Source organism: Sesamum indicum, linkage group LG6 (genome assembly GCF_000512975.1).
Source record: "Sesamum indicum cultivar Zhongzhi No. 13 linkage group LG6, S_indicum_v1.0, whole genome shotgun sequence".
Classification (NCBI taxonomy): Eukaryota; Viridiplantae; Streptophyta; class Magnoliopsida; order Lamiales; family Pedaliaceae; genus Sesamum; species Sesamum indicum.
Window position 1 is genome coordinate 16,896,023 of NC_026150.1, and position 22,731 is coordinate 16,918,753.

At 35.7% G+C, this 22,731-nt stretch overlaps 6 protein-coding genes across 6 annotated transcripts; 4 read left to right on the forward strand and 2 right to left on the reverse strand.

The window, feature by feature from the left end:
- LOC105164712 (profilin) lies at positions 47-1,573 on the forward strand. Its single transcript, XM_011083434.2, has 3 exons — positions 47-273; positions 527-664; positions 1,154-1,573. Exons 1-3 carry the CDS (start codon positions 151-153, stop codon positions 1,286-1,288), a joined length of 396 nt encoding a protein of 131 aa, XP_011081736.1. The 5' UTR covers positions 47-150; the 3' UTR covers positions 1,289-1,573.
- Positions 2,591-4,588, forward strand: LOC105164713 (early nodulin-93-like). The gene is made up of 4 exons (XM_011083436.2): positions 2,591-2,822; positions 3,387-3,448; positions 3,866-3,941; positions 4,364-4,588. The coding sequence occupies exons 1-4, from the start codon at positions 2,594-2,596 to the stop codon at positions 4,444-4,446; spliced, it is 450 nt and encodes a 149-aa protein (XP_011081738.1). The 5' UTR covers positions 2,591-2,593; the 3' UTR covers positions 4,447-4,588.
- LOC105164714 (N-alpha-acetyltransferase MAK3-like) lies at positions 5,555-7,331 on the forward strand. The gene is made up of 4 exons (XM_011083438.2): positions 5,555-5,933; positions 6,015-6,135; positions 6,326-6,381; positions 6,848-7,331. Exons 1-4 carry the CDS (start codon positions 5,757-5,759, stop codon positions 7,070-7,072), a joined length of 579 nt encoding a protein of 192 aa, XP_011081740.1. The 5' UTR covers positions 5,555-5,756; the 3' UTR covers positions 7,073-7,331.
- LOC105164715 lies at positions 8,747-15,656 on the reverse strand. Its single transcript, XM_011083439.2, has 12 exons — positions 15,101-15,656; positions 14,053-14,304; positions 13,881-13,976; positions 12,890-13,067; positions 12,685-12,753; positions 12,454-12,554; positions 12,256-12,348; positions 11,658-11,729; positions 11,065-11,184; positions 10,919-10,969; positions 9,840-10,028; positions 8,747-9,327 (listed from the first exon to the last, which is right to left on the reverse strand). Exons 1-12 carry the CDS (start codon positions 15,494-15,496, stop codon positions 9,160-9,162), a joined length of 1,785 nt encoding a protein of 594 aa, XP_011081741.1. The 5' UTR covers positions 15,497-15,656; the 3' UTR covers positions 8,747-9,159.
- Positions 17,203-19,545, forward strand: LOC105164718 (pentatricopeptide repeat-containing protein At2g34400). Its single transcript, XM_020694437.1, has 3 exons — positions 17,203-18,154; positions 18,291-19,243; positions 19,405-19,545. The coding sequence occupies exons 1-3, from the start codon at positions 17,262-17,264 to the stop codon at positions 19,425-19,427; spliced, it is 1,869 nt and encodes a 622-aa protein (XP_020550096.1). The 5' UTR covers positions 17,203-17,261; the 3' UTR covers positions 19,428-19,545.
- Positions 19,547-22,506, reverse strand: LOC105164717 (receptor-like protein kinase 5). Its single transcript, XM_011083442.2, has 2 exons — positions 20,432-22,506; positions 19,547-20,352 (listed from the first exon to the last, which is right to left on the reverse strand). The coding sequence occupies exons 1-2, from the start codon at positions 22,254-22,256 to the stop codon at positions 19,985-19,987; spliced, it is 2,193 nt and encodes a 730-aa protein (XP_011081744.1). The 5' UTR covers positions 22,257-22,506; the 3' UTR covers positions 19,547-19,984.

The following is a 22,731-nucleotide window of genomic DNA, read 5'->3' on the forward strand; positions in this document are numbered from 1 at the left end:
CACGCCACTTTCCTAAACTTCCATATAAATGAACTGAACTCACCGGGAAAATGGAAAAATCAAAGGAAGAAGAACAAGCAGCAGCAGAATTCTCTTTTTTTGAATTTTCCTTTTTTTTTTTTTTGAGCCCGAGGAAGTAGAACAAGCAAAATGTCTTGGCAAAGTTATGTAGACGATCACTTGATGTGTGAGATCGATGGCAATCATCTCACTTCTGCTGCTATTATCGGACACGACGGCGCCGTCTGGGCTCAAAGTGCCAATTTTCCCCAGGTATTTTTTATTTCTTTTAAGCTTTTTCCATTTTTGGTTTGTGATTTGAGTTTGTGCTCAACTGAAGTGCAGAAAACTGGATGCTCGGTTGTTTTAGGAGGAAAGAGGAATAGATCAGTCAAAATCAATGTGTCTGTAGTTTATTAGTGTAAAGTTACCATAACCTTAAATCTTAAACAATTAACAAGTGTTTTCATTTAAATAAATTATCTTCGTGTCAAGAATTTACGAATTCCCTTTGGTGGGATCGCAGTTTAAAGCAGAAGAAATAGCAGCAATTATGGATGATTTTGAGGAGCCAGGAAAACTTGCCCCAACAGGCTTACATCTTGGTGGAACTAAGTATATGGTAATCCAGGGGGAACCAGGAGCTGTAATCAGAGGAAAGAAGGTAATGTTTTGGTATAGTGTGCTACTGCTTATTTGTGAATTGAGTGGGTCGTTACAATTGAATGCCAGAGGCTTGGACGACTTCATTACTAGCTTTTATAGTTATATCAGACGCCATTCTTGTAGTAATTGTTCGAAGTACGTACTTTGCTGATCATGGTTGTGGAATGGTTTATAAATATATAATTCAACTCTAATCAAGAAAGGACCCTAAAACTGATGAAGCCAGAGTCGGCTGAGATCTTATAGTAATATACATTTGCTTGTGTTGAACTGCATTTGGTGCTGGAGAGAGCCCTTTTGTTCCTTGGCAAGGCCCACTCTTTGTGACACTCTTATGAAACTTGTTCATCTTCACACATTTGTTGAGGTTATGCTGTTGATGTTTAGTATGCAGAGGCTTTGCCTTGTCATTATCTTTTTTGCTTGAATCTTGTTTTTGATTCTTATTTGCACAATTTAGTTATATATATTTTAATTTCTTTGTTAGGGTCCTGGTGGCATTACTGTTAAGAAGACGAACCAGGCTTTGCTGATTGGGATATACGACGAGCCTATGACCCCCGGCCAGTGCAATATGGTCGTCGAGAGGATCGGTGATTATCTCATCGAACAGGGTCTGTGATGTCTCCATATTGTTGAAGCCCACAATGTTTTTTTCCCTCTCTTTTTGTGTTATTTTGATGTTCAACATCCTACTTCATCTGGAGCAAATCTCAAGTTGCCATAAGTTGAGATAGTGGTGTTGGTGTTTCATGAGTTTGAAGGCTTGCTGGTGTTTTCCCAAATGCTAATGGAAAGTGAAAGATGCATGTATCTTAACCTACAATATACATGCTCTTGTATTTTCAACTCTTTGTAAAACACATACTACGCTTAAAACAAAATAACAAAAGGTTATTGTCGTGAAGGAGAAAAGACAGTCAACCACCAGCGTACTCAATTCTTTCTTCTTTTCTTTCCTGAGAAAGAGATGATATAAATTGTAGTGGTATCAAAATTTGATTGTACTTGAACTCTATCTAAATGTTACAGGAGACGGACCGTGGAGTTTTTTTTCTTTTTAAAGATATAAACAATTTTAGACAATAATTTTAAAATAAAGTATTAACAATAAGAAAATAATAACTACAATCTAACTATTATGTGAAAGGACGGACATATACCCACAATTACAAGATTCGAGATTTGGAATTTAATACCTGAAAATAAATTAAATTATTCAATATTTGATTGAAATTTATTTGTAAAAGTTTGTTTAAATTTTATTATTACATTTTGCGAATCAAATTTGAACAAAATATTTTGTTTCATAAGCTTTTGAGTGAATTTGGTTCAATTAGTGTAAAATTAATAAAATATATTTAAAAATATTATATTATTTTAGCTTGAATTATATTTGATTTAATTAAAGCTCATTTGAGTTTATTAGATTAATAATCAAATTAAATTAAACATGACTTTTTTAAATTTGATAACAGTTCAAATAATTTTGAATAGTAATGTACTCGATTCGATTGGAATTATTTACCGATTTATCTATAAGATCTTTCAATTTTCAAATTTAACACGAACCAAACTCCACTCCAATTTACTATCTTGGAGCAGCAAACTTATTAATCTATTTATTTATTTTGGGTAAAATGTATATTAATTTCAAGAATAGTTTGTGTCAAAAACATCTCTCCATTGTCAGTTGAAATCAAAATAAATTAAGAAATTCTTTTTGGTGTTCCTTAAATAAATGTTTCATATGAATAATTTCAAACCCGCAATACCTAGTTTTAGAGTTTTTCTTTTAAATGAGGTGCTGGTTTGATAGCGTGTTTTCTATTTTGAGGACCAACTAATAAAAGCGAAGTCGCACTTAGCTTCCGGCCCATGTCGGCCCTACACAACCCGACGCCATGTTGACCAGAGCCTAAAGTTTATGCATATGCTATGTTTTCAGTTTTCTTCAAATTCCCAACTCGGCGAACCTTTCCACTCATCAATTCACATAAGAGAAGAAACAAAAGGAAAATTTCGGATCAGAACTTGGGGCAAAATGGGGATTCCATCAGAAATGAGGGACTTATTTGCAAACCGCAAGAAAGCTTTGGTGATCCCGTCTCCAATGGAAGATGAAAAAATGCTGCGCACAAGGCAGTGCACTCAAGGTCGATTGATTTCCTGTTTTCTTATTTTTCTATTTGAAGCTCCTGTGTAAGTGTTATGCTGTTCCTGAGAGGACAACTGAAGCTGATTGAATTTTTCTTTTGCTTTTTTACTTCATCTTTTTCCTGCTATTTTAGGTCTGTATTCGTTCCAGTGTTGATCATCTTTGATTCGGAGTTTCTACTGCAACTTTTTTGCGGTTTATAGATGAAAATATTTATGTTTAAGTTTTAGTACCTTTTTTTCCTAAATCGCATGCGTTCTCATAATTACAAGGTTTAGAGATCTCAATCGTGTCGTTAATATTTTTAAATGGTTGGAAAATGAATTTAACGTTCTACAGTTGTCCTCTCGGTAGAAGGAACCTATGTTTCTATTATAAATATTTGAAAAATGATTGAGAATTATTTTAATTTAGCAATTTTCGTCCAGGCGCAACTAAGCAATGGTATTATCTGTTGTGAATACTTGGAAGTGATTGAAAAAAATTGAAATTAATTTCAGCAATCATGGTCCAGGCAGAGCTGAACTAGACTACGTTTTGTTTTCACTATTTTGATTTGCAGAGGGTGTGCGCGCAGGAGCCAAAGCTGCTGCAGTTGCATGTGTTGCTAGCGCGGTGCCCACTGTGTGTGAAATTACTCTTTTCTCCAAGCTGCTTATCTTGGTTATGCAGCATTTAATTTCTGGATTTACCTTATTCATTCATCCATATAAATATCACTTATTGACTTGTGAATTATCAGTGCCACACACTATATGGATACTGTCAAAATTCATAGTGATGCTAGTTATTTTGTTCTCTGGTTCCCAATTTATCCATATGATGAGCCACAAATTGCCACTCTTTGTTTTATTCATATTCTGTTGCTTGCATATTTATCCTATGAAGCTGGGTGTGTTCTGCAAGTATTAAGAGTGGTGAACTGTTGAGGTGGTGTGTGAAGGTCAAAGATTTTCTTAAATACCTTTTGAACCAAGATGGCTCCATAGTGTTGTAATTTTTCCAATATTTGCATAATAAATACCTCTTCTCATCTTTCAGTTGGTAGCTGTTCGAACAATTCCTTGGGCCAAGGCAAATCTAAACTACACTGCTCAGGCACTCATTATATCTGCTGGTATGTTAGAATTGATTCATATTAAATGGTTGATGATATGAAAAACTCTGCAGAACTCCTTCCTGCCCTGTTGATAATTGTTCTACTTTCTTGGCTTCTCATAGGTAGTTTGACTCCTGGAGCAGTTGAGTTTGAGTTAAAATTTAAAGTTTCCTGGCTACATATATTATTACTCTGTCTGAAGCATTAATATTTGATGAAGTTGAAACAGTATACAAATATGACCACTCAAAACGCATAAGATTTTATTTGTTATAAATTAAACAAGTCTGCTAAAATTGCTCACATTACTTTTAATTATTTAGGGGTATCTGACTAGACATATGAAAATAAAACATTCATGATATGAGACTCTAGCCTCTGCATCAGTAATGAAATAGACGGGAATGGAAGAGTTTTGATGTGCCTTTTTCCTTCTTCAGCATCAATAGCAGCATATTTCATCACGGCTGACAAAACCATCTTGGAGTGCGCAAGGAGAAATGCACACTACAAATCAACCTAAGATGAAGAACTTTGAGATGCCTTGCCATGAGATATGTATTTATGTTTTGTTAGATTCTGAAACTACTATGTTTTGATGTGAACATTCTGAAGTTTTATGGTATCTTTGTCCAATTTTACACTGCGTTTCAACTTTTAATCAATGTTTCATTAGGGTTACCCTTCTAAGGTTCTACCTAAAGTATGAATGGCAGATGGAGGGAGTTTTGGACCTCAGACTTTTGACTGGCACAAACAATCATTCACCAGAAGCTAATGCTTTCAATTTCAATACTTTCTTGATTTTGTGATGGGTCCTAAATACTTTCGTATGATCACGTTGAACAGTATACAATAACCACAAGCAAATGCTTGAATTTGAATGCAGATTATTTCTCAAACACATAATTAAATAGGTTCAAAATATTTCTCACTAAAAATAAAAAATTAAAAATCAAGGTGGGCTTAATTTTGTAAGCCAAACTGTAACCACAGTTAGCGTTTTAAAACTCAGCTCAAACTGATTACTTAAAAATCATAATAGAACGGGTGCTATTTATATATTAAAAATAAAGTTTGGTTATGACTTAATTTTAGTAACAAATAATGCAATTCTTATATTTTAATTTTAATCTAAAAACTTCAACATATTCATTATGTTTGTTTTCATTTTCAAGTTATTTTTTAGATAAGTTAAAATATACTCAATATTTGTCATCATACAAAAACACTTTATTTAGGTGTTTTTAATTGTTTCAGCACAAATACATACATATATATACACACACATATACATAAATATATATAAAAAACACATGATTTGACAATAAATATTAATTTTTGTCTCCCAAAACACAATATTAAACATATAAAATTTATTTTAAATTATTTCCAAAAATAAATTCAAGCATACATACTATTTTTAACACACACTTATTTATCATTGTTTTTCTCAATCTCTACAAAATACAACAAAATACTTCAAAAATGAATCAAAATATTATGATTAATTTTATAATAAATTGTAGAGAATTTGTTAAATATTTAGTGTTACTAACGAGAGTAAGGAAAATTAAAAAATATATTTTCAAGCATCCTTCGGTGGAAGAGCAGAGAGACACCTGCGGGCTAGAACCAGGAGAAAACGGGCTACGTGGCCTCTTCTGTAACTTATTGTCATTTGTCCCCCACCCATCCATCCATTTGAACTGAACTGAAGTCGCTGAATAATTAATTATAGGCCCAACGCGACTTTGCTAGAATACCCTGGTGGTGTGGGTTTCGCAATTTGAACGGCGTTGGAGGAACAAAGGGGGTAGGTTAAGTTTTGTTATGGAGGCGGAGGAGGGAAAGGCGGAGTTCGAGGCATCGGAGATAGATTATGTGAGCTACGGCGGGGAGCATCATCTTCCTCTAATTATGAAGCTGGTGGATCAGGAGCTCAGCGAACCCTATTCCATTTTCACCTACAGATACTTCGTCTACCTCTGGCCCCACCTCTCCTTCCTCGTAATTTGCATTCTCTACTACTTACAACTGAATCTCAATACCAAAAGTTTGTTTCATCCCTTGTTTCAACTTAAACTACAGGCCTTTCATAAAGGGAAATGCGTAGGGACGGTGGTGTGCAAGATGGGAGATCATCGCCATACTTTCAGAGGATATATAGCTATGCTCGTTGTTCTCAACCCATACAGAGGTAGAGGCATCGGTGAGTCCGCCCCCTCTACCTCCTTTTTCTTGCTGAAAATGAATTAGTAATACCGGATTTGTGGTAGATCCAACAATTCTGATGTGAAATGGGTTGTTGAAGTTTTTATTTTTTGTGGTGGATGTGGATCAATTACTACTCCCACGCCATCAGAATGAAATAGTACTACTATATCTTTTTGCGATTGCAGCAACCGAACTTGTGAGTAGGTCAATTCAAGTGATGATGGAATCAGGTTGTGAGGAGGTACGACACTACACTCATTTTCTCATGTTATTCTAGATTGCATTTCTTAATTAAACTTGACACGGAAACAATAGTCATAGTCTATATCCAAGTGCTCTGCTTTTTGGTTCCGTATGGATGATGGAACTAGACATCCGCATATTTCAGTTTATTTCATTTCATTTCAATCTCCGCCAAGCCAAATCCTAACAGCTACTTTATACATATTCTTTTATGATATGAAACATATATTTACACCATCAAACATGGTCGATCATCTTCGTTTTTGTTGTTTACCTACTTCCTTGGCCGTGTGTCTCATAATATGTGTTCATTATGAGACGCATACAAAGCCCTTGTCATTTACCTAAATAGCATCCACGAGAATGTCTTTGGCTGCCATATTTTATGAGTGTTAATATTTTATCACAGTTGCTTAGACATGTTGACTAATAGCTCAATATTTTTCATTCCGAGTCTTTTAAAGGTGACTCTGGAAGCAGAAGTGACGAATAAAGGAGCACTTGCATTATATGGTCGCCTGGGGTTTATTAGGGCCAAGAGGCTTTTTCGCTACTACTTGAATGGAGTTGATGCGTTCAGGCTGAAGCTGTTGTTTCCTCGCCCAGAACCAAACTACTCTGGGTCTGCGCTACCCACGGGGGATGACGCCCAGGGGCTTGATGAGGGAAAACATTATGTGGTGACATGATAAACAGCTTGGGATCAGGGATATAAAATACTGCTCAACATCTTCGCTGCATATGTGCGATAATAATATTCATGTTAGGGATTTGTTTTGATGAAACTGAACTGCAGTGATGCTGAATTTAGATCATCACCCTCGATTTTCTTGAGTTGGTGATTGTATTATTGGTGCTGGTGTACTGCCATCCATATATAACTCAAAAGAATTGTTTGAGCTCCTTGTATTGCCACCTTGTAGCCAAGCATAGCAAGACTTCCTGAAACTTTCTTGTATGTGAGTAATTTGCTGGTGGCTCGTTAACTGATTGAACAATATTTGATCAATCACTCTAAGTGATGATGAAAACAAGATAAAAGACGTACTTATTAATTTGATTAAATTGCCTAGTATCTCGATCCTTTGGTTTTTGGGATAATATGCGAAACTGTCTTCTTGTGTTTTCATTTTCACTCTCCAGTTCTCAGAGAGATTGTGTTTCCAATTTTCTGCGAGTTTACGTGTAAAAATTATATTATTTTTTGATCAATTGGTATATTGTGTTTTATGTTGGTAGATGTGTCGAGATAAACATGGTAGTTTTGTTTTTTTATTGTTAGTTGTGATAAATCAAGCACGGTTTTTTTTTTTAATGAAATTGATTATAATTATTAGTGATGTCATATCAAAGTATTATATAATAAATATTATTAATTTATAAAATAATGATTAAAAAATCATACATATGTAAATATAAAAAAAAAGATAAATAATAAATTCTTTTGAATTTTTTATAATTATAATAAATTATGATAAATTCTTTTGAATTTTTTATAATTATAAATATCTTTTTTCACAGCCCAGATTCAAAAATATTATTAAATGACTGTCAATTTTAAAAGTTATTTACAAAATTTTCACACAAAAATGAGGTATTTATATTTATGATAAGTTTCGTAAGAATTCATTAAAATTTACCTTATAATAAAATCATAATTGATATGAGAATGATAGTAAAACATTTTCAGAAAAAATATACATTAACAGTGTTTTGCACTTTAATCACTGAATTAGAAAACTGGAAATGAAAACGCAACCAAACAAATTTGAGTCTCTTTCGTTTATTTATAAAGAAAAAAAAATTATGTAATTGTTTGGTTTCATTTTCATTACAGTTTTTCAAATTTCAAAACAATAATTCATGTTGTTTATATGCATGATTACTGCCTTCACCAGCATTACCATCTCAATCATTATTCATATATATATACACACACATGCATACACAAAATTTTAAATTTTTTACTTAATAAAATAACTTTTTTTTTCCACAACACATTGATATAGCATCACCAATAATTATAAATCAAATAAAACTATAACTATTGATTATATTCAATAAAAAATGTATTAATTTGAGATTACTAACAACAGAAAAGACAATTTTATAAGCTAACCAAAATTTATGTTTATTTTTGTACAAAAATTTATACAAAATAAAAGATATACATTTCCAGTTGAAAATAAAAACTTGATGATGAAAGCAAAACCAAGCACGAAGAAAAAGTAAGAAGCAGCATATGAAAATTTAGTGATACTAGTTTAAAAGGTATAGTGATATTACACTTTAAATATAACTAAACTAAAATGGAATAAGATGTAAATAATGCGGACAATAAAGATATAAGTTAGGCATAAACGAAAAGAAAGTTTGACAATATTACTAGAAATAAATGTGATTGAATGAGGAAACAAAAATCCAAGCACAGGTATTTTTATTTTCGGAAGCTATAAACAGCCCGCCATCCACTCCACCCAGAGTCAATTTTTTGGTCCTGTACGACAGGACAGCAACTGCATTCTTTTTTGTTTATAGTTTTCATTATTCTTTTCCTCTCTAATAAGTCCTCAGAAAGTCTCATGAACAGCACTCTAATTTGGTTACTCAAAACCAGAACCTGAAAATCTAAAATAATGAAGCTCCTCAATAAATTTAGCTAAAGAGTGCAAAAAGATATCCATTTTTTTTTTCCAATTGCACCTTTAAAAGTATATTCTTCAGGAGCGACTAAACAACAATGAATTGAGTCGCCTCAATGCGATTGTATAATCCCTCAGAATGCATACCGATATATTGCATCAGCAACCCCATCTTCATTGTTGCTAATACCAATTACATCTGCTACAGCTTTAGCCTTCTCCGATCCATTACTCAAAGCAACACCTAGAGAGGCCAACTTGAGCATCTCCACATCATTTTCCCCATCACCAATAGCCATGACCTAACAGCACAAAACAAGAATGGGTATAAATACCAGTAAATCTCATTCCACCAGCAAAGGAGATAACTACACGAAGATATATGCACCAACAATTAAACCTGCCCAATTGTTTAAGTCAAGTTTTTATCCCATAAAATGCAAAAACTATTAGAAGTATGTCTAGATCATTGACTTAAACAGAAGTAATGGAAGGACAACATAATTTTAGCAAGCATATCAAATAACTTGTTGTAATTCAAGCACCTTCCACATTAAGTTGATCCCATTATAGCTGAGTCAACCACATGAATGAGGGTTCAGGTATATTATTATGGCACAGCTGAACTTAAGCAAGTAATCAACAAAATAAAGCATGTCAATCAACAGTATCGAGTTCTAACAGAACTAATTCTCAAAGAAAATATAACACAAGGGTATCAATTGCTTTCAACTGGTCTCAGGCAAAGGTGCCCTTGCTAAAATTTTCAACTGACTGTATATACTGATCAAGACATCACGATCAGTCAACATACCTCTTTTGGAGAAACACCCAGATGATCAAGAAGTATTCCTACACCACTTCCTTTCGAGGACCCAGGTGGAACAATTTCAAGCATATCTGGTACTGCTTGAACAACACATGCACGACCCTCTGTTGCTTCTGCCCAATAAGGCCGCAAAGTACCAGCTACTCCCTCAGAAGTGTCTAAGAAGAGCAGCTTCTGCAATTACAATGGCACACCACCATAAAAATGATAGCTCGGCAACATAAATATACTACACAAAAACAATTATAAACTACATATACTTGGAAGAGAAAGTATAACTCCCATCATGTGAGACTTCTGGGTGACAAGGTGATAATTAAAGTACGAGAGACACAGTAGAATTTTTCATGTTGATTACTTTTGGCTATGTGGGTAAAAAACCATCAGTAGTAGCTAAGAATTCATTCAGTAGTTGTTTTCCTGGGTAAAATTTTTATTTTTATGTGGAAGACTCATAAATAGTACAATCAAAGAAGTTCCTGAGAGAAAGGATCATTAGCTAAGTGCAGGAAGGTCTCTCTTCTGATTCTAAGCAGAACATTGAAATGCAGATTGAAAAGAAACTTCTACTCCATGGGAGTCCTTTCAAGAAGAAAAGATTTATGGCACTTGAGATACGATTATAATTAGAAGAATGATTAAGCAGACTGAGATTATAATCGATATTCAATTTTGAACAGCATAATCGCAAACCAAACATAACAAATATCAGATAAAACAGAGATTAAACATCAAAACCATAGAATAAAACATCTTGTAAAGATTTTTTGGTCATAATTATGCTATGAAAATTGAAAAATATAATATGAAATATGAACTTGAGCTGAAGCAACTATGAAATATTAGGTGCATCTGTGAAAATCTAGCTGATCCGCTAACACAAAGATTTGAAGGCTAAGTATCCAGAGGTGGAGATTAGTGACTATTTGGTCATTCAGCAATAGACCTCCGTGGTCAGCCCAAAAGGGCCAAAACTCAAGCACTGGCTACACCCAAGACCAGCAATGATCACTAGCTTTGCATGCTTACTAGGCTCCAAGAGATGGACATTCCAAGCAACAAACCTGTATTTCTACGCCTGCCAGGAACTGCTCAACCGAATGTATAATCTCAGCCTGTGAAAAGACCTATGTCAAACACTTTTTTCGGAGAACCCCACCAAAGTCCAATTAAAGACACGGTCTGGAAACGTGATAGGTAAATCAGGCACCTTTGGCTCATGATACACGGTATGAAGTGAGTCCACAAGTGGGTGTTCGAACAATGTTAGGCACCGATCCTCACTGAAGGCGATAATTGGAATTTCATGCTTCAGAGAGTAGAGAAGTGCCTGTAATACAGAAAACATAAATACTCAAGCTACTTGGTAGAAATCTGGCATATATCCACAGACTAGATAGTCATTAGTCAAGTGTTTAAGTTATTGACAGTCTGAAACATTTAAATAGCACATTCAAGAGAAACAAGAAGCAGGTGGAACAAAAACGAAGCTACTGGCCAAGGAAACAACTCTTGACAAAGATACAGACATATAGTTGATGCCCTTTCTGTTATCATCATTCCCAGTACTCCTATAAGTTAGCATATCATGAAGTTAGGCAGGAGATGTGAGCCAATGGATAATGAAGAAGTGCTCAACCACAACACTTGCTTGATGCAAAGATGCAGATAACATGAAAGAATAGTGTCCTCCAATAAAATATACTAGTTCCGTAAAATTCGTTCAGAAATTGCTGAAAGTAGTCCAAACTTCAAAACAATGGCAATTTTTGCACCAGAAGGAGAAAAAAAAAATCAGTGCACCTCTCTGCAGACGCTAGGATCCAAATTCTTTCTAAGTATTTCCCGACCTTGTCTGCCATAGACCAGCAATCCCTGGAATTCATAGTTGAATAGAGAAGATATCAGACAATTTCAAAGTGATTAATTTAAGCATTTCATTTACATGCATAAGACCATCAAATAATTAGCAATAACTTACATGATAGTCCTCATTTCTAACTAAATACATTTAAAATATGGATCTTTCCCTTGAACCTCTCATCCACCACTCTCTGTCCTCTCTCCTCATGATCTTTGGAATAATCTATTTAACCAAACCATGTCAATATTTAATCGGAGAAAAGCATTTGCTTTGCAGACTCGTGACTTAAGAAGTTCCTAATGTGTATCACTGCACATAAGAGGAAGAGAATGGTAGAACCAGGAAGGAATACAACAGAAGGCATTCACTCTACGATGGAAGACACTTGGCTATTCTATTTTCTGAATGTTGTCTAATGACAAACTTGGTATACAGCTGAGAATCTAGTCAAAATTTTAAATTTGGAAAAGAAAGTAACATTAAAACGAAGCCAAAAATCTCATTCGCAAATAAGAATATACATATCAAAAGCTAGACCTGTACGAAAACCCCAGGAGAAAACTCTGAAATAATGCCGTCTCTACCAGACAAATTTACGGTCTTCATAATATTAATTACAGCAGGACGAGTCTGTATCACAGAGCGAGCCAAAGACAGAAGCATCAGTGTTAAACAAGGATTAAATCAAACACATGATGTCAACTATCAAAAGTCCAAACAAAGTTCCTTTCTTACTTTTCCTGTGGCTATAATCACTTTTACACCCCTTGACGAGGCTTCTTTTAGAGCTTCTGCATTTGATATGGAAATTTGACTTTTGCTGTTGAGTAGTGTACCTTGTGTTAACAAATCGATTGCATCAATGAATATTCTATTTAAAAGGTGAATACTGCATCGTGGTATATTATGTATACATACAAGGAAAATAAGCGAAATACTAAACCAAGACCCCTTGTAATATCCTACCATCCATGTCACAGAAGATGTAGCCAAATTTTGGTCTGTAAAAACGGAGACTGCCTTCTCTCTTCCTGTCTTTTGACAATTCAGAAATGTGATTTTCTCTGGGATATCAGAAATAGAAATATAGCTATAAATTGATAGCATTAGCATTCACTATCATAGCTGTATCAAGACATGCTCAGAACTGAGAATTGATCTGGTATTTTACCATTTGAACAATCAATATGCGGACTCCCATTAGCTCCAGAGTCATATGCGCTGTGAATAAGACCTTTTCCCTTCCAACCAAGACCCTTCAGTATAAGTTCCTCCTCATTCTCCATTTCTGTTTCTGCCTCGTCACTTAACTCATGATCGAATCCCAAAAGATGCAGCAGCCCATGAACCTATAGGAATATGAGATCCATTATGATTCAGGATCTTAACAAATCAATATCCACCAACATAGTATTAATTTTAGAAGTCGTTTTAACTTCAACACCTTGCAATCTGCTTAGGTCAACCTATTTTATAAAATATACATCTTCGTAGTATCCAATAAGATATTTAAGTGCATGACTAACTGATCCCATGTTAAAAGTTCATCACTAACCATCCTGTAATAGCACACAATTCAAACAAGTAACTGAAACCCTGCGACACAGTCACACCCTACACAGAGTTTAACTGATATCCCTATGTTTTATTTCCAATAGAAAATCTACATTCCTTGTTTGATAAATTACATCTAGCTGCTTCCTTCCAGTGATACGTATTCTTGTTTAACATGAAACAGATTGCAATTAATCTTAATAAAATTTCCAGAAATAACATCAAAAGTGCTGCTTGTTAATGGCAAGAAATATACAACAAAAACAATTTCGATCAATATGCCTAAGAATGAAAATGAGTTCTTCTGATGCTATATTAGGTACTCATCGAGTGCCACACAACTTATAAGTTTTCTTAAGATACTAGCCACATTCTTTACAAAATTGAGCAATAACCTCAAATTGCAATTTACTTGTATACTCTTCGAGATGTGCAGGACTCTGAAACCAGTCAAGTGTAAATAATAAAACGTAAATTACTAGAAGAGGATCCAGCTGCAGATGATGATAAATGTTAATGCATAATTGGCCTTGTTGTGTCATTCCTATCTCTTTCATAAGTTCCTACACTAGTGTAAGAAAAACTGGGAGAGTACAGTCAAAACCAACCACAAGGATGCGTATTTCATCAATAAGGGCATGTCCTCTCTCCTCTGCTTGCCGTGCAGCCGTCTCAACAGAAATGACAATGTCACCCAACATCAGCTGCAAAAGAGTGATGCTTATTGTTTTGTCACAAAAGCATATCCTCATATAAATGGCTGAGTGATGAGTTACTTACAATGGGAAGCTTGAGCTCAGGGATATGTTGGGACATTGAGAGGACATCAGTAGCGTGGTCTTCATCTCTCCATTCTTTATTAAGTTTCCGAATGAAGTCATCATTGCAAAGAAGTACAGATAACTCTACACTATCAAAACATCCAATATCATTTATTGCAGTATCTCTTGTTTTATATTCTGAATCATTTAGACGCTCGAATGCTAATTTCATTGCCATCGGAACATTAAGATGCATTATCTCAGCAATATCCTGCAATAAGCGAAAACCAACTTAATCATTTACTTTGTAGGAAATCATCTGCCCTCACAGCTATACTATGAAAAAACTCTCAGCTTCAACAATAAAAATGATTGGGCAGAACCACTGATCTCAAAACTAGTCATTGACTACACCCTTCAATGTCACAGCTTCATATATGCCACAAGATAATAAAAGAGAATGAAAAAAATCAATGGATATTCAGAAAGAAGTTGCTGTGCATCCCAGGAAGAGTCATTTCAGCTACTCCTTTCCCATTGTCTGGTGAGTAGAATATGGGAAAGCCCATTGCAGAGACACAAAATTCTTTTCTAGGTTAGATTTTAGCTTGTGATGTTTCTCTAGGATCTCTAACACTGAGCTTCTCATATAGCAGATTCAACTTTACAAAAAAAATGTTCTAAATTTAAGGATGGTGAGGAAATATCTCCACAAAAATTCATACAAATACGTGTACATTTTCACAAAGAAATAAGCAAAACATACGCCTATACACACCAAAAATCATGGACCAGAAGTGCAGTCAAACGCGTGATTAGAATAAAAATGCAGCACCACATATTCAAAGTATCGGAAAGCACCAACCTATGGGTAACTGTAACTAATATTACTAATAATAGCTTGATAAGATTCCATGTGGAAACGCAGACGCTACAAAAAGTATCAGCAACATCATGCAGATTGAAATGCATGATGAAACATCCATGTAAATACAACTGCAATAAAGCGTAGTATCTAAAGTAGAGACACAAAAATATACAGAAATGAGAGAGTGTTGAAATAGTACCAAAATTTCAGGATCTTCAGGTAATTGTTCTTCGAGGCAAATCTTCACACTCAGCTCCAGCTCCTTCTCTTTACTCTTCTTCGCGGCCGCCACTTTCCTACTCCTAACCTTCCGGTACTCCCGCCGTGCTGCCGCCACTGCAACATTGCCATTTCTGCCCCCAAATTGACTAGCGAGGTACGAGTTGTTAATACCGTTAAATCTCCTCCTTCCGACGAAAGATGCAACCTCGAAACACGACGACGTGAGGTAAAAGCATTGAGGAGGCGGCGAAGGCAGAAGCTTCGACGGGAGAGCCACATCGCAGGGGAGTGCAAGTGAAAGTACACGCGCCACCATTGGGGAGGGTGGGGGAGGAGGTAGGGCTCGGAGAAACGGGGAGAGGCGAGAGAGCATTCAGTCGACGATCTTTTCTGACCTTATTTATCGAAACTTTCAGATACAATGGTAGAAAGAGTATCACTGCAAGCGATTAGCCACTGGGACATTGTATGCTGAATGCGACGTCTACCTTAGGTCCTTAACGGCGGGTTAAACAACTTTTGGAGGTTTACGCTGGCGGGCAGTACTGCCCGCGAGATTTGACGTTTTTACCCTGCGTCTTCACTGGAACCAATAGAAATAAGTTATTGGCGGCGAAATTTCACAAGAGAGAATCAGTACTTCTAATCTTCTATTTTATAAAATATTTAAAATAATTTTAAATTTATAAAAATTCGACACTTAATTTTATATTTTATTAAATTTCTTAAACGATCTCAAAATTAAAAAAAAATTAATATATTCAATCATATTTTTGTGTTTTAGTTAAAAAAACATAAAATAAGACCACGTGCAATATGCTTGTTTATCAACCTTGTGAGCAACCAAGTTAATGAATACACTTTATATGTTATCGTCATCTATTTAATATGGAATTAAATGTGTTAAATATTTTTAATTTTATGACCATTTTGAAAATCTCGTAAAACATATGATAGAAAATGTTGAATTCCCTACCGTATGGAACAAAATGTGTAATTTTTCTACGAGTATTTGAACCAACTTTAGAACAAGAACAAAATGTGTAATTTTTCTACGAGTATTTGATCCAACTTTAGAACAATGTTTTTTTATTTATTGTTTTTAAAAAGTATTTATTCAGTATTTGAAAATATTGTTTTACCCTCTAAAAAGGAAAACATTGTTTTACTTTAAAAATTAAAAATATATACACATATATTTTTCTAGCCCAATAGAAACAACATTATAAGCATTTCTAGTTGTTTTTAATTTTTTTAAAAATAATTTCAACTTTATTTTAAAATATTTATAATATGATTGAAATGAGATAATAAGTTAAAAATTGAATGGACATTTCTTAGGGATACCTATAAATTTGATTGCAAACTTTGCCCAAATAGCTCTCAGACGTATACATATAATTTTATAAAAGAAATAATGTGTTTGTGTAATTAAACTTAAGTGTCGATGTAATTTATCTTAAATAATATAAAGATAAAATAATTGTTATAATTTATAAATAAATACAAAGTGGTGCATATATAAATAATTCATAATGACATTTTACCCATAGGTGGACAAATTAATATAGGCCTATTTGTGATTTTTTGCCTAAATTTTCTATCATTATACGTTTTCTTTAAAAAAGGAAAGGAAATTAAGATATATAAATTTTTGTGAAGATAAATTAATTATTGTTTTATTTATGTACTTGTTTAATGTATACGATTTATTACATTTACTAAAGTTGAATACTATAATTATTAAATTTATAAATAGTTCAAACATCAAATGCTACATTCAAATAAAAGAAATACATAATAAATTAAAATAAACAAAATATCGTCCCTTATTATATATTGAGGTATCTTTTTTGATTCGTGTGATTGGATAGGATAAAATTACTTATCATGCATAATTATTTGCAATATTAGTTCTGATATTAATATCCCATTTGATCATAATAATCTTAATTCATGAATAATTAATATAAATTATGATTAAAATATGTATTCTTTATATGCCCTTTCACTTAAAATTGACCTAATTTTCTATGATTCATATATATAAAGTCGTTTGATTATTTTACATCTTTTATATGCAACGGGCCGTATGTAAAGTGTCAATCAGATCGTTCTTCCATTTCCCCTCACAACCAATGATTTTTCGGACCAGCATTTCCCGCCATTTCGCTGCTCAAAGCAGAAGGACAAATCGGTTGGAGCGAGGTTTCATTAGTCAGCTTTTAGTCCTGTTGAAACAATGCAAGTCGACCAGATCAGTGCAGCAAGTCCACACCCAAATGCTCATTCACTCAGTCCAAATGCCCATGCCCAATTACTTGCTGTCCAAAATTATTGAACTCAAAGATTTCAGCTACTCCACTATTTTCTTTGCCCAAATCCCTATTAACAGTTATGCTTTCAATGTAATGATCAGGGGTTTTGCCACGACATGGCAAAAGTTCGATCTTGCTTTGGAATTTTTTGTTAAGATGAAATCATTAGGCGTAAAGCCAGACAATTTCACGTATCCATTTGTTTTTGTATCCTGCGGGAATCTTTTAACCTCGAGAATAGGTAGTTTAGTCCATTGTGAGGTTGTCAAAAGTGGGATGCTTTTGGATTTTCATGTTGTTCATTCATTGATCACGATGTACTCGAGGTGCAGGGAGATGGGCTTTGCTCGGAGAGCGTTTGATGAAATGAGTGAGAGGGATTCGGTGTCATGGAATTCGATAATCTCGGGATATTCAAGGCTGGGCTTTGCTAGAGAGGCAGTGGAAATGTTCGGGGAAATGAGGGAGGGAGGACTGGAACCTGATGAGATGACACTCGTTAGTGTTCTTGGAGCATGTGGGGATTTGGGGGACTTGAATTTGGGGAGGTGGATTGAAGATTATGTAATGGAGAAAGGACTGGAACTCAATTCCTATACTGGTTCTGCTTTGATTAATATGTATGGGAAGTGTGGAGAATTGGAGTCAGCGAGGAAGGTTTTTAATAACATGAAGAGGAAAGAAGTAGTCACTTGGAATGCCATGATTACTGGGTTTGACAATCCTGTTTGCAGTTTTTCTTTCCTGGTTTTCGCTTATTATCTTGATGTATTTTGCCAGAATATAATCGATCGTGTTGGTTTTTAACTCTTTTGCTTTTATGGTGATTGTGAGTTTGATGTGAAACAGGTATGCACAAAATGGACAGTCTGATGAAACTCTCTTATTATTTGATGCTATGAAGGAAGCTGGGCCAGAACCTAATGAAATTACATTGATTGCAGTTCTCTCTGCATGCGCTTCAATTGGTGCTCTGGATTTGGGGAAATGGATTGATGAATATGCAACCAAAAGAGGATTGCAGCATAATATCTATGTTGCAACAGCTTTAGTTGACATGTATTCTAAGTGCGGGAATTTGGAATATGCATCCAGGGTTTTTGAGAACATGCCTCAGAAAAATGAGGTTTCATGGAACACAATGATCTCTGCACATGCTTTACATGGGCGAGCAGAAGAGGCACTCGCCCTATTTCAACGCATGTTAGTGGAGGAAAAAGCTGCATGTCCAGATGATATCACATTTGTTGGGGTGCTTTCTGCATGCGTCCATGCTGGTTTGTTGGAGGAAGGCCGTCAGTTCTTTAATTCGATGACTTCAACTTTTGGGCTGACTCCAAAAGTTGAGCACTACTCATGCATGGTTGATCTTCTATCACGTGCCGGGCGGGTATATGAAGCTTGGGACTTCATTCAAAAGATGCCACAAAAACCAGATGAGATATTACTGGGGGCATTGCTTGGTGCCTGCCAGAAGGTAAAAAATGTAGATATCGGCGAAAGGGTCGTGCAGCTTCTCTTAGAAATGGAACCCTTGAATTCTGGCAACTATGTTATCTCATCAAAAATATATGCTGATATGAGGAGGTGGGACGATTGTGCTAGGATGAGAGTCTTAATGAAACAGAAGGGTGTTACTAAAACTCCAGGATGTAGCTGGATTGAGATGGATGGTCACCTTCGCGAGTTTCATGCTGGTGACCTGTTAGTTGAAGATGCAGCTGAAGTTCACCAAGTTCTCGACATGCTGTACGAGGACATGACAGTGGAAGATAACATTGATGAAGATCTTCTGTACATAGGTATAGATTTTTAACTACTTATATTGTACGAAACTTATTCATAGGAACTTTATTCCATAGATGTCCTTGCTTATTTCTTCAAATTATTTAGAAAGCACAGTAGGTAATGAGTCTCGTATTAGTACTTGTTTTTGCACCTGAAGATAGACCTCTCCTGACAGACTGCCAAATTGAAGATGTATAAGAATCTCAAGACTGGAATTTTGGAGTTTCCAGCGAAGGTGCTCTAAAGTTACTACCGACAGAACAACTGGTATAACACTGTAAAGGGCTCTATCAGGTATTATTTCACTCTTATTGGGATGAGACTACAAGACGAAAGGCTGCATCATACTTCATTTCCTGTCTTTTTACACGCATAATGCTCAGGTGATCTGCACTGTACAGAAACTGCAAAATGTCTTTCATGTAAGGCCCATTTGCAGGTAATGAGCTGGTGGATACGAACCCCAACTTGGAAACAGTGTTGTACTTCCATAACAACATGCTCCTTTGAAGTGCTCATCTAGAGCATCAAATCACCAAAAACTGAGAAATTAACTCGTAGTTCCCTAGGGATTCGATCTAGTTCCACTACTGCTACAATTGTAGAATCAATAATTAATTTTGACGAATTCGACCTAGTTCCACTACTGCTACAACTGGTCAATATACAAAATCTTAGGATAGATAACAGGAAAGTAAAAGAAAAAATTCTCCATTTTCATTTTTTTAAAAAACTTTGTCACACAGGAGTATGATTCATATAAGTGATTGATAACCAGAGAGCTGTAAAGGCATTGGACTAGATGAAGAAAAGTTGTTCCTGCAGTTCTGAAGAATATGCAAACAATCCTTCATGGATGGCCTATTTGAAGGTGATGTGGCAGTACAAATAACTCCTAGTCGAAAAACTGTGATAATTTGATCCAAGTGAATTGATTCCTTGATCTCAGCATCCAGTGCATCAACAATGGCATTTTTAGCGCTGTACTGTAGTTGAGCCCATCCAGCTAGGTTCATATGATCTCCTTGAGTAACAGCTTGTCTTCTAGTAGTCAACTCAAGTAGAACCACTCCAAAGCTATAAACATCGCCTTTTGTGTTCACTTTTCTTGTGTAGGCATACTCTGTGTTTCAAGGTTAGCAAGTTTTAGCTCGACTAAATAAAAAATTACTTCAAGATGCTACAAAATGTCAAATACATACCAGGGGCAATGTAGCCAAAAGTTCCAGCTACAGCAGATGCTGTTATGGTATCTCCATGCCTACTAAGCAACTTTGCTAGTCCAAAATCTGCTATTTTTGCATTGAATTCTGAGTCCAATAATATATTGCTAGATTTGATGTCCCGGTGAATGATAGGTGGAGAGCAGTCATGATGCATATAGCTAAGCCCTTGTGCTACCCCAATTGCGATATCCAGCCTCGTTGGCCAATCCAATGTTGGGACTGAGCTATTACCAGTTGATGATGCTTCTCTCTTGTTACCGTGCAGCCACTGGTCGAGGCTCTTGTTCACCAAATATTGGTACACAAGAAGCTTCAAATCCTTGCCTGAGATGTAGCAGAAAAGCTTTACTATATTATAATGCCGAATATTTCCCAGCGTCTGAATCTCGGCCAGAAATTCCTTCTCAAGCCTGCGGTCTGATTTTCTGGCATTTGATATACTTTTGACAGCAACAGCATTGCCTGTTTGGTTGATGAGAACCCTGTACACCTTGCCTGAACCCCCATTTCCAATCAGGTTTTCATCTGTCAAACTTGACAGGATGTCGGCTTTATCGAAGTTCAACCTTTGAAACGAAATCATTCGCCATTCTTCTTTGTCTTTTGGAGGAGGGCCAGAAGGCCAAATTTTCTTGCATCTTGCTGCAATCATCTGCTTCTTACTCCAGCATTTTCTTGCCAAGTAGAGAAGTATTGCGAACCCAACAACCCCACATCCAACTGCTTCCAGTATAATTATGATCAAATGCTTCTTGGATTCATCATGCTTGGAGTGGCATTTTAGAAATCCTTGAATTCTATTATCAGAGCACAAGTTAGAAGGGCAACTTGGTAGACCCTCAGTCCTGTCGTCAGAACAGAGATTGGAAAATTCAAAGCAATTTTCAGCAAATTCATGATTCACATACTCATGAGGAATCTTCCCCGAGAAGTTGTTGGAGCACAGCCTAAGTACGCTCATTGACCTCAAATGAAGTATATTTTCTATGATGTCTCCAGCTAGATGGTTATCAGACAAATCCAAGACACTTAACTGAGGTAATTGCCCTAAACTTCTCGGTATTGTGCCGTGTAATTGGTTATGAGTAATATTAAGCTCTTGTAAACTGAAAAAATCCAACTGCGTCGGCAGTTCACCAGACAAGTTGTTATAACCTAGTAACATAGAGTACAATTGATGCATATGGAACACTCTCATGGGGATTGTACCACTGAATGAATTATTGGATAGATCTAAGTGCATAAGATTGTCTAGATTGCCTATATCATCGGGGATTGATCCATTCAACTGATTATCAGAGAGATCAAGACTCTCTAAACTGCTTGCCCGTATTGGTGTTGGTATCTTACCGTACAATCTGTTTCCATCGAGGTGTAACTCCCGAAGCTTTTTCATAAGAAACAACTCACCTGGGATTGTGCCGGACAGCCCATTCACGGACAAGCGCAACCTTTCTAGACTCGAGCAGTTATACAGGGCAGCAGGTACGTCTCCTGATATGTTATTATCAAACAGGTTGATGGAAACAAGGTTCTTGAGCTGACATATTGTGGATGGGATTGTTCCACTTAAATCTTTTCCTGATAAATGTAGAGCAGTGACTGTACCAGAAATGCACTCGATTTCCGGCCAATCGCATGGGGATGATGTTGAGTTCCATGAATCAAGTGACGGCGGACTACCCCAGTGTTGTTTGAAGCTCAGCAGAATTGTCTGTTCGGAAGAGAAACCAGACAAATCTTGTGAATGCACTTGGAGATAGAGAGGAAGTAGGAGGAGGAAGAGGAAAAGGGGCGCCATTATTGCAGGAGGAAAGACTGTCTTGGATCATTTCTCACAAACTCAAATCTCTAGGACATCAAATCAACACGGAATCAAGTCTAGTCAATGCGTGTAATTCTTTGTATGTTTGTTTGGCTTTTACTTAAATATGTCAAAGTTTGTGGACTGTCAACCCTTTCACATTCTAAGACCACCTGAGCTAAAAGGGATATAATGGTGAATGTAAAGTGAAACGTTGACTATTTGACTCCACCCACTCTTCAAATATATGAAACAGATTTGGGAGCGTTAATGGGTAGGGGTTGTAGGGCAAAGCACTATTATGGCCCAGGCCAAGCCCCATGTCTAGATCTAACGCATAATATTGGATCTAACTTTAGGCTCAAACTTATAAAAAAAGTATATATTAAGTCTAAGTATATGTTGAGTTTCTATCGATCAAAATTCACGGGTCTGTCAATCCAAATTGGATCCCATCCCAACATTGGTTGAC